General features: G+C 47.9%; 1 protein-coding gene across 1 annotated transcript; it reads right to left on the bottom strand.

Annotated features, from left to right (window-relative positions):
* Positions 1 to 5927: 5927 nt before the first annotated feature.
* On the bottom strand, positions 5928 to 10013 carry SOX1 (SRY-box transcription factor 1). Its single transcript, XM_081948903.1, has one exon. The coding sequence runs from the start codon at positions 9323 to 9325 to the stop codon at positions 8144 to 8146; it is 1182 nt and encodes a 393-aa protein (XP_081805029.1). The 5' UTR covers positions 9326 to 10013; the 3' UTR covers positions 5928 to 8143.
* Positions 10014 to 10553: the final 540 nt, after the last annotated feature.

Raw genomic sequence — 10553 nt, 5'->3', positions numbered from 1 at the left:
CAAAAGAAAGCAAAGCAAAGCAAAACAAAACAACAACAAAAAGAACCCTAGATGTAAATAGCATAGGAGATTGCAAGGTTTCTCCCCGGTGTCCCGAACTCCCCCACAGATATCTGAAGTAGTCTACTCCACTCCACTGTTACTTCTCAAGAGGCCACCATCTCATTTTGCTGCAGGAATAGGCTAGGTCTTCTTACGGTATAAAATTAGCATCTCGAATAATCTATTCCCACTTTTCTTCCATTGCAATTTGTCTTTTTCTTGCAATGAAACCCGAGAATGTTATTTATATATGTTGAATTGTTATTTCCTTTCTTGAGCACAAGCCATCATGGATGGGAAAGGAAAAAGGAAGTTCCTCGGCGCCATATTTTTTTTCCCCATAGGAAAAATTAAGAAAGACGAGGTTTGGTTATTAATATTCATATCATTGGAATGTGATCTATTCCTGATTTCTTAGTTCCGCCATTAAAAAAAAGCAGAAAGATTTGAAAAGTATGGGGCACATTCTGTAGTTTCCCCAAACAGTTTTGCTATGGTGAAATGGTGGTTTTAAAAAAAAAGAAGAAGCAACTAGTGTTGCATAAGCTTGGAAAGGGGTCACAAGAACAGCTGCCAACACCAGCCCCTATCCAGCAGGGGCTACAATTGAGAGCCGACATATCCTATCTGGTTCCTACATGGCGTCAAGAACAATGATGGTGTTTGCTTGGCTTGAAAGGGGGGAAAGTGCCCAAGAGGTCTTCTTTGCACATCCTTCGGCAAAGACTTAATTACATCTCCATAGACTGTGCTTTTGCTATAGATGGTGGTAGCCTTTGGTACCATGTAAAAAGTTGCAGTTTCATTTGTCTAATGCAGGGGTCCACAAACTTGGCAACTTTAAGACTTGCGGACTTCAACTCCCAGAATGCTCCACCCGGCTGGGAGTTGAAGTCCGCAAGTCTTAAAGTTGCCAAGTTTGCGGACCCCTGGTCTAATGTGTTTACTTCTCCAATGAAATGATCTGCATTATCATGATCTATGAGTTTCTTCAGCCTAATTTCAGTTGTGGTATTTATTTTTCCTGGGGTTGTTATAAAATCCAGAGAGCTGAATGCTCCCTTTTTTTTTTAGTTTTGATTTTTCCCCAGACAAGAAAACAATGCTAGTTTCCCACATATGTTCCCTTTTGTTAGTACATTAATTACTTTTCCACAGATCTACGGAGCTTCTTGTGATAATCTCCCCTTTTTAGCTATTTTAGATCAGGAGTAGGGAGAACTTGCAGAAAGCAGGGTGAAAAAGTTGAGTATAAGTAACTGGCCTGCAAAATGCTACCCCTCAATTATATCAGTACCAATCATCTTAAGGTAATCATTCCCAACTTGGCACTCTGAACTACAAATGTACTGAACTACAAAGCCCACCATCCCCAGGCAGTGTGAATTAGAACAAAGGGAGTTGTAATTAAGTGCCTCTGGAGGCTGCCAGGTTGCGGAAGGCTGTTCCGTAGGTGTTGCTTGTTTTGTTCCCATTTGCCAGATGCAACTTCTTACCATAGGAAGAAGGAATTGCAACTCCAGCCCTCAACTTTTACTTACTTTTGGTGACACTGGTTGAGAATGAAGGGAGTTAAGACTTCACCAGCATCTTGAGGCCACACATTCCCCAACCATGTCCATATTCCCGGAAACATCATATGGCAGAATTTCATGAGAGATTATTTATCTCTGGACATTTTGTCAAATAAAACAGCTTCTTATATGCAAGCTTTCAGAGAGATCCGAAGATAGATTTAGGCAGGTGCAGAGACATGGGCAGGGGATACAAGAAGATCTCAACCAAATCCCTGAAAGTTTCTTCATATTTATCATAGTCTTTGGTTCTCAAAGTTGGAAGAAGATACTGTATTAAAAAATAATTCTCTCAGAAAGTGTGAGATTTTTTTTTAATGGCTCTGATGGTATGGTTAAAGATACAAGTGGAAGGCTGTGAGGACTACCATAAGTTCTCACTAAGCATGGAAGCCACTGAGGTGATTTGGGCCAGTCATTCTTTCTCAGTTCTAGGAAGAAGATGGCCATGGCAATGGGCACTTCTGAAAACCTGCCAGAAAAAGTTCCGGGCCTTGTCTATGCAATCACACAACTCAAGACTGCTCAGGCGCACACATTTGGAAAGGCCTGGAGGCAGGAAGTTTATCTGACATCCCCAATACACCCATCCTTTCTTCTCGCTTTGAAATCAATAGCCCAGTAAGTGGTAGTCTATAAAGACCTCCAAATACTGAAACCTTGGTTTCACTCCTCATTGTCCTGCCAAGGATGCCAGCAGTGAACAACATTCGGGAAGGAGCCCGCTCCCCTTAGGGAGGAATTGTTTTGCCAAGAGTATTTGGCAGTACAGGCCCGGCTCTGCCCGAGGAACCCAGAATCCCGCCGCCTAAAGATTGGGCCGGCCCCTGCACCGCAACCGCCAACGATTTTCTCCCAAAATGGCCACCCGAGCTCTTTCAGCGTCTTCTCCTTCGCGCCAAAGAGAGAGCGCCGTGACCAAAACGCCTGGCCCAGATTCGGTTCTTCCACCCAGCCACCCGTCTGCGCGCGCAGCAGGGGGCTCCGGTTTCACTTCTTGCCCGGCAAGCCGCTTCCAACAGTGGGAGCCGTCAGCAGTTTTGGCGGCCGGGTGATGGTAAATAGGTTTGACTAGCCGCTGATCCCGGGGTCAGATCTCTCCGGTTTGCTTAATCCCACGCTCTGCAAACACTCGCATTCATCCCCCCCCCCCGCCTCGCCCTCCACTTTTCGCACCGCTGCCCTGCCCTGCCCTGCCTCTTGTCCTGGAGCTCCCGCCCCCCAGGCCTGAGGCGCTCAAAAGAAGGAGCGCCGCTATCCACCCGCGGAGAGCCGAGAGGCTCGCCACTTACCTCTGGGGAGAGCCGGTGCAGGGAAAGGAGAAGGCCTTCCGAAAAGCCACGGAGGGGCGTCCCAAGAGAGGAACGGAATGGGATGGGCGTGAGGGTGGGGACCCCGGAGGGAAGTGAGCGCAGCCAGACTGCGGGGGATGCCCAGCGAAGGCAGGCCCAGACTGAGTTACGGGAGGGGTGGTGGAGGAAGACGCGTGGCTGGGTCGAGACTCAGCTGCGGCGGCACTGGGAAGCATTCTTTTCCGTGGGGTCACCGGCCCAGCCGTTCGATAGGCTGAAGCGACGGGAGGGTTCGGTAGCAAGAAACAGCCGCAGGGCTTATTTGCTGCGGCGAGGTCTTCCTTCACTCCCAGGAAAGTCGAGGCCTGCCTGGGAGACTTCTGCCTGATTTCCCCCTTGGGTGCTCCTTGGCTCTGATTACTCTGCGGGTTAGGGAGGGGGAGGATCAACAGCAACACCCCCTCCCGAGGCTCTCCCTAGTTACTCTCTCGGTTGGTGTGGCAGGAGGTCTCCGGAATTTGGGCAAAGGGTACTAAAAAAAGTTCTACGAAATGGATTGCAAATCAGGAGAATCTTTTAAAAACGAGCGGATAACCAGGGCTGCTCTGGGGGGGGGGGGGAGACGCGGCTCGGGGTGGGGGGGGGAGAACTGGTGAAGTTGGAAACGCGGCCCTCAAAACTGGCGAAGGTATCGATCGGCCCTTGTCGTAGGCAGCCCTAAGGGAGGCTCTCGTTTCCCTGGCCGTCAGCCCCGCTTCGGGAAAAGCTTTTCCGCACCACTAGCCTCTTTCCACCAAGCCCTTCTGGGAAAGGAGATGGACTTCGTAACGAGGGCAGGGCAGCGATGATTTGGAGTGGGAAAGGCGCTCTCGGAGAAAGTGGAAGAAAGGCGAACGCTGAAGTTTGGGGAGATCGCGGAAGGAGGGGTGCGAGGGTCAGAAAGCGAAGGGCTCCCAAGAGAACGCCGAGAAAGAGAATCTGGAAGGATTAACCCTAAGAGGAAAAAGATTGGGGAGCGTTAGTCAAATTGCAAAGGGGATAGTGGCTTGGGGCGTTAATTCAACCCACATAAGAGCTACTGTATCGCGTCCTGGCAGGAATTTTTTTGATGTCAGGAGAACTTTGTCACGAGAAGAGCCAGAGAGGGTTACCTAACTGCTAATTATGGAAGGCACATCAACGTTTACTGCGCGCCCGAATTCGGTTCTTCTTTTCTTCTTGGCGGTCTGCTGTGGTCGGCAAGAAAGGCTGGGAAAGGGCAGATTGGTCGCCCCTCCCCACCCCTTCCCTCCTGACCCTCCCCCGTCCCAAGCGCTCCGGCTGGGGCTTCATTGTGCGTTTTTCACGGTTCTCTAAGCAAATCTCACAGTGTTCCCACCTCCCACTTGGCTAAGATAAGATCTGAACGGGCCAGAAAGAAGGCTGTCTGATGGAGAGGGCAAGGGAAGGGGCTGCTTGAAATTCGACTTGAGGTTGTCCCTGGAGCAGCATTTGCGAGTTCTCATCCGTGCCCGGAAACGCCCTGCATCCTCCAAAACAGCAGTGGCTCAAATCTACCTGGGAGCGCTGGATTTGTTTGCGAGCTAAGGTGCGGCGCTTTATCCTTGGCCTGAGGTTTTGACCTCCTCCTCCTCCCGGATGGAGCGCGAGAGAGAAGCCAGCCGGGGTCGGTGGGGGTATTGTTCTCGTTCCCCACTACAGTCCCGAAGCCTGGGTACCCGAGCTTCTCAAAGCCACCGTCCCTCACGCTTCGTTGCCTCTAAGTTGATCTGGAATAACGTCTCGGTAGTACTGAAGAAGCAGCCTTCAGTTGAAAGAAACCCACTCAGGTGGTTTCAATAGCTTTGCCAGTCAAACTGCAGGGTGAACAATTCTGCATTTCCAAAGGAGAAATATTTAAAATAAAACAATCGTTTACAATTTAGTTTAGTTGTCTCTATTCACTCAATAACAGGCAATTTCATTTTTTTAAAAAACCCCTTATTTCTAGCTTTATTATTATTAGGATTTATTCTATGAGGGTTAGAAAGATTTTTTTAAAAAAGAAACAGACACTAATTGTTCAGACACAAACTGAAGAAAATGTAGTCTTTTTTCTCATATCATGACCATTAGTAATACAGGGACACTGGGCAACCAAAGCTAAGTATTTTCTAGTCCAACTAATTGTAGTTGGACAATCAACAAGCACACATTTCATTATTTCCCAATTGATCTTTAACATATTATACTTTGGCCCGAATTGTTTCTCTGTAATATCAGTAAAGTTAAATGTTTTAAGGGTTGGGGGTATATTTAAATTAGGAGGTTAATTGGAATATATTAATAGCACCACAGATGTTATTACGGTTTAACACCCAGAACTAATGCTCAGAACAAGAGATTTGAAATACCAAACCTGATGCCAGAATGTGGAGGTAGTACATTTGGTATTTAACCTTTCCCCATCCACTTCTTCCCTCACCCCACCTCCCCCAGTTCCTGGGGTGATTTGCATGCAAAGGGAAATGCAGATTACTTTCTCAAACGCTAAGAGGTTTATTACATTTCTCTACAAAATCAGATCTGGATCTGACAGCTGCCAATTTAACGAACTGTAGCTGAAGATCCTTCAGCGATTATTTGCACAGATTGCAAGCCTCTATACCTTGTGAACAGGTGTATTGAAGTAAAGGTGCAATTTTGGAATGTTTCTGCCTTTCTCCATCTTCTCAACCAACACAGTGAAATGTGACAGGTAGAGAGAAAGTGCAGATCAAGCACCAATTGATTTATCCAGAAGAAACAGCCTTTCTTTGGCAGAACCTCGGTTGGGAAATGATACATAGATCCACTGATGTCACAAAAGTACCACTTCAAAGCATTTACCTGCAGTGCTGGGGGCATCAGAGAAAAGTGTGTGTGTGTACAGGGAAGAGGTAGAATTAATCAAAGATCAAAATTGTACTGAATAAAATAAGCAAACAAAATGGAAATATATTTTATTTCCTTTTTTTAAAAAAACAAACAAAAACCCCAATCTATAAAGAAAACTAATCATTTAAATGAAGATGGCTATTGCTTAGACCGCAGAACAATATAATGTAAGCAGTTTCTAAAAGAAATCCAATCAGTCAGCTCTTGCGGTTGTTAACCACATCACTTCAAAATAAATGTAGCTGAAACCAGAGGAGCTTATTTCTAGAAAAATGTGTGAGGCTTCTCATCTGTCAAAGGTTTTACTCTGGAATAAACTGGCACCTACCCAAGGATTTCATAGAGATTCAGTAGAGGTTATTTCTGAGTAAGTTGTTTCAGGAACTGCAGGCAATGGACACAAATAAAATATTAGATATTTACTTTATCCAATATTTTTCCTCTGGACTTCATTGCCATCCCCCACCCAGGCTATTAACAGGCATGATTTCCTTATATGTTTTCTTTCTATTCTTTTTCAAGTGGAAGCAATAATTATAATCTGCAACCTAACCTTTGACTTTAGTATTCTGTCAAGTTTAATATCTAACTTCATTTTAAAGTAAAATTTGAAACATTAAATCTAAGAAATTTCTGCAAACAAATATATTATTTGAATGTAACAGCATTTACCCTCCCTCAAAAGGTCATTTTGCTGGGGCAATATAGAAACCATTTTTAGCTATTGTTCATTGTGCCTAAACTTGATCAATATTCATACAAGAAATTGCTTTTCATCTAAATACCACAAACACAGTGTGGAGTGAAAGAAATTGGGAGCTGGGGGAGACAGAGGCATTATCCAAACTTTTTAAAACTCTGGTGCTAACTAAAGAAACAGAAGTTAGACAAAAACTTATTTATGTTTACCAAGCAGTTACATAATTTAACAAAATAAATGAAATACAGTGTAGAAATGATTTACTGCATTGCCTTCTTTAGCCATACTGCACAGATATTAAAATAATATCCCAAAACCTATGCCGCTTAAAAACAAATAAAAAACCCCACTTCCCTCCCTTTGCTTTTTTTTAAATCTACCGTTAATATTTTTAAAAAATAACATCATGGCAAATATATTTAATACTCCTTCCTCTTTCTATTTTTTTCCACAAAAACAAGCCTGTGAAGTAAGTTGGGCTGAGAGAGAGAGTGACTGGCCCAAAGTCACCGAATCGGTTTGGGACTAAAACTTAGTCTCCTTTTTGTAGCCTGGCATCTTTAAATCACTAGATCTAAACTGCTTTAAAATAAAAGCCATAAAATACCCCATGTTTTTGTTCTTTCCCAGTTATATTTATACATACAAAGTGTTCAGTTTAAAGGCATGTCATGAATTAGTATATTTTGGATCACCTGGTTCCAATTTTATTTTGAAATTGATTTAACTCAGAATCAAACTTATCTTTAGATTTTTATTTGTTTTCTTCTTCAGCAAAAATGCTTTTTAGTAAACTATATACACATTTATGAATTCCCTTTTAATGCCTAAAATTAATTAAAATTATTCCACAATGCATTTACAAGAAAAAAATATATAAAAAGTTACCAAAAGAAAAAAGCAGACATAAGAAACATTTACAAAATTCAGAATATTGTTCTTGATCATGAAACAAAAACCTTTATAAATAAACAGAATCAAAAGAACCCTGCTTTATAAGAAGCACCCCAAAAAGTTTTAAGATGGTTCTTGACTTTATTTTTTCTTTAATTAGACTTTAAAATCTTCACAAGAAGTTGCCCCAATAGCGACCAGTTAATGCTTCTATATGGCAAAGAAGTTGGCATCACCTAAACCTTTGAATTATTAATAATAATTAGTATTTTCTTCTCTCGGTTTCTCTCCCGATACCCGAACTGCTTAGTAAATAAAAAAAAGGCTATGTGATTTGTGGGTGAATGATAAATACTGTACAAAAGGGGGGGGGAATATCAGTTAAAACACAGTTCGTCTAAAACAACAACAACAGAAGGAATAATAACAATAATAATAACCCCCACTGGTTTCAAAACCTAGTTCTTTGGGCTGAGGGAGACACGAGAAGGAGTTAGCATTACAGCAACCTGTTACCTTTTCTCTTCATTATCCTTTGTACTATGAATGTTCGTTATAATAATAATAATTATAATTATAAGGACTTCAAAGCATCGCCCTGGTTCTGTACAAAAGGGGCTGCGGGGAAGAATTGGGCAAAGGGATGGCGCAGAGGGAGCCAGCCCGCTCCAAGGACCACATCCCCTTTGGCTGCAGTGGCGGCGGCGTCCATGCTTCGGTCCGTCTCAGATGTGCGTCAAGGGCACGGTGCCGTTCACCCCCGCGCCGGTGCCCTGATAGTGCTGGGGTAAAGAGTGGAGCCGGCTTTGGGCAGCGGCGGCGGCTGCAGCGGCGGCGGCGGCTGCTGCTGGGTCCCCACCTTCGCTGCCGGGCAAGTACATACTGATCATTTCGCGCAGGTCCCCAGGACAAGGGGTCCGTGAGTGCGCTGAGGTGACGGGAGGGCTCACGCTAGGCTCGGATTTGACCAAGGACCCCAGCGCGCCCAGAGCTCCCGACGAGGCGGCCGCGGCAGCTGCGGCGGCCGCGGCGGCTGCAGCAGCCGAGTTCTGGTGTGGCTGGGCGCCGTAGGAGATGCCGCCGTAGGCCGACGGCGAGGCGCTCATGTAGCCCTGCGAGTTGGAGATGGGGCTGTACTGGAGGGCGCCCATGTCGTAGCGGTGCATCGGCTGGGGATTGTGCGGGTGCGGGTGCGGATGATGAGCGTGGGCGTGCGGGTGGCCACCACTGCCTGGGTGCTGGCTGTAAGCGAGCTGTGCCTCTTGCATCATCACCGCCGCTGCCGCCGCCGCCGCCACCGAGCCCGGGTACGCGCCGTTAGCCCAGCCGTTCATGTGCGGGTAGCCACCGCCTGAGCCTCCGCCACCGCCGCCGGCGCTCCCGCCACCCCCGGGGCCACCTCCGCCGGGACTCTCCAAGCGTTGGACGCCGGCGGGACTCACTCCTACGCCCATGGGTACCGGAGGGCCGCCGCCTGGACCACCGGCTCCTAGCAGCCCGCCGGCCAGCGAATATTTGTCTTTCTTTAGCAAAGTCTTGGTCTTTCTCCTCGGCCGGTATTTATAATCCGGGTGCTCCTTCATGTGCAGCGCCCGTAGGCGCTTGGCCTCGTCGATGAAGGGTCTCTTCTCCGCTTCAGACATGACTTTCCACTCCGCGCCCAGGCGCTTGGAGATCTCGGAGTTGTGCATCTTGGGGTTCTCTTGGGCCATCTTCCGGCGCTGGCCCCGCGACCAAACCATGAAGGCATTCATGGGCCTCTTGACTCGGTCTTGGTTGGCCTTGGGTCCCCCGCCGCCACCGCCGCCTCCTCCTCCTCCTCCCGCACCGGTTTGGCCCGAAAGGTTGGTGGTGACCTGGGCTCCACCGGGCGAGTGCATGTCCGCCTCCATCATCATGCTATACATTCACGCAGTTTGCTAGGGGCCACCAGGCTCCACAATGTCAAAACATAGAGCAAAGGAGCCGGGCGTCTGCCGAGCGGAAGGGCGAAGCGAAAGACAAGACGAAGGAGCCCGGGAGAGAAGACGAGGTGCTGAGGCGCAAGAAATGGTAGAAGAGTGCAGTACGACGATCAAAGGTAAGGAGAAGGAGGAGGGAGGAGGAGAAGGGAGCCCCCAAGAGTCTGCCTGTGGGGGCACTTCGGCTGGTCCCTGCGAGCTTGAAGAAAGAGCGGGAGCGCGCGCGCGGGAATCTCCTCAGGCGGCAGCAAAACTTTCTTCCTCCGGGGACCGCCTTGGCCCCAGGCAAACAGCGGCTGCGAAGGCGGCTCGAACAGGTGCAAGGCAGAGAGCTGGGTAAAGAACGGCCAAAGTCCCGCAGCTCCACCGCGCCGGGGAGAAGGGAGGAAATGGGAGCCCAACTCTCAACGCTTCTTTTCCTTCTCTCGCCTGGTACACGCGCGCTTCGCAGGCAGGACTCCCTTCCTTCTCGCCGCTGCCGAAGTGATCTAATGGCCCCCCCTTCTCTGCTAACTTCCACCGGCAGAGAGGCAGAGGGGAGGGAGGGAGGGAGGGAGAGCGTGGAGGGAGGGAGGGAGCGTGTGTGACTCGCATCCGCCGGTCCCAAGTGAACGGAGGGAAAGAGACAGGAAACCCCCCTCCCCCTCTATCACCTCGGCTCCCAGCAAAATTAAAAAGGGGGGGGGAGAAAAGAGACGTAATTAAATGATAAGCACCGAGGGAAAAGAGGAGGGGGAGAAAGAAAGAGAGAGAGAGAAAGGGGGGAAAGAAAAAAAAGAAGGAAGGAAGGAAGGAAGGAAGGAAAGAGAGAATATAGGAAGAAGAGAAGGGGAGGAGAAAAGAAAGAGCCTCCAGCCAGGGAGCAGAACTTGCACAACAATTTGTTCTCGGTGGTTTCCCTCCTCGCGCACGGAGGAACCAGGAAAGGAGGAGCAGCCGAGAGATTCGGCGAGAGACGAGCCCAGCAGCCATACAAGGCGCACCGAACTGGGATTAAATGAGTTTGCCTTGGCCAATGGGAGGGCGCCGGCGGGGGTTGATTTGCATGGCGCAATTGAGGAGTGACGTCCGGAGGTGAGAAGTACAAACTCTTCTGGAGCTGGCAGGGAAGGGCGGGGGCGGAGAGGGTGTGAATCTCTGGGCGGGGCCACCGAAGGGGTCAGAGCCACCATTA

This window comes from Natrix helvetica (genome assembly GCF_964273705.1).
Source record: "Natrix helvetica genome assembly, chromosome: 3".
In the NCBI taxonomy this organism is placed as follows: Eukaryota; Metazoa; Chordata; class Lepidosauria; order Squamata; family Natricidae; genus Natrix; species Natrix helvetica.
This window is presented reverse-complemented; position numbering and strand designations above follow the sequence as displayed.

What these genes read in the sequence shown, in the direction of transcription:
- SOX1 (XM_081948903.1), bottom strand. Translation starts at nt 9,325, where the DNA reads ATGTATAGCATGATGATGGAGGCGGACATGCACTCGCCCGGTGGAGCC.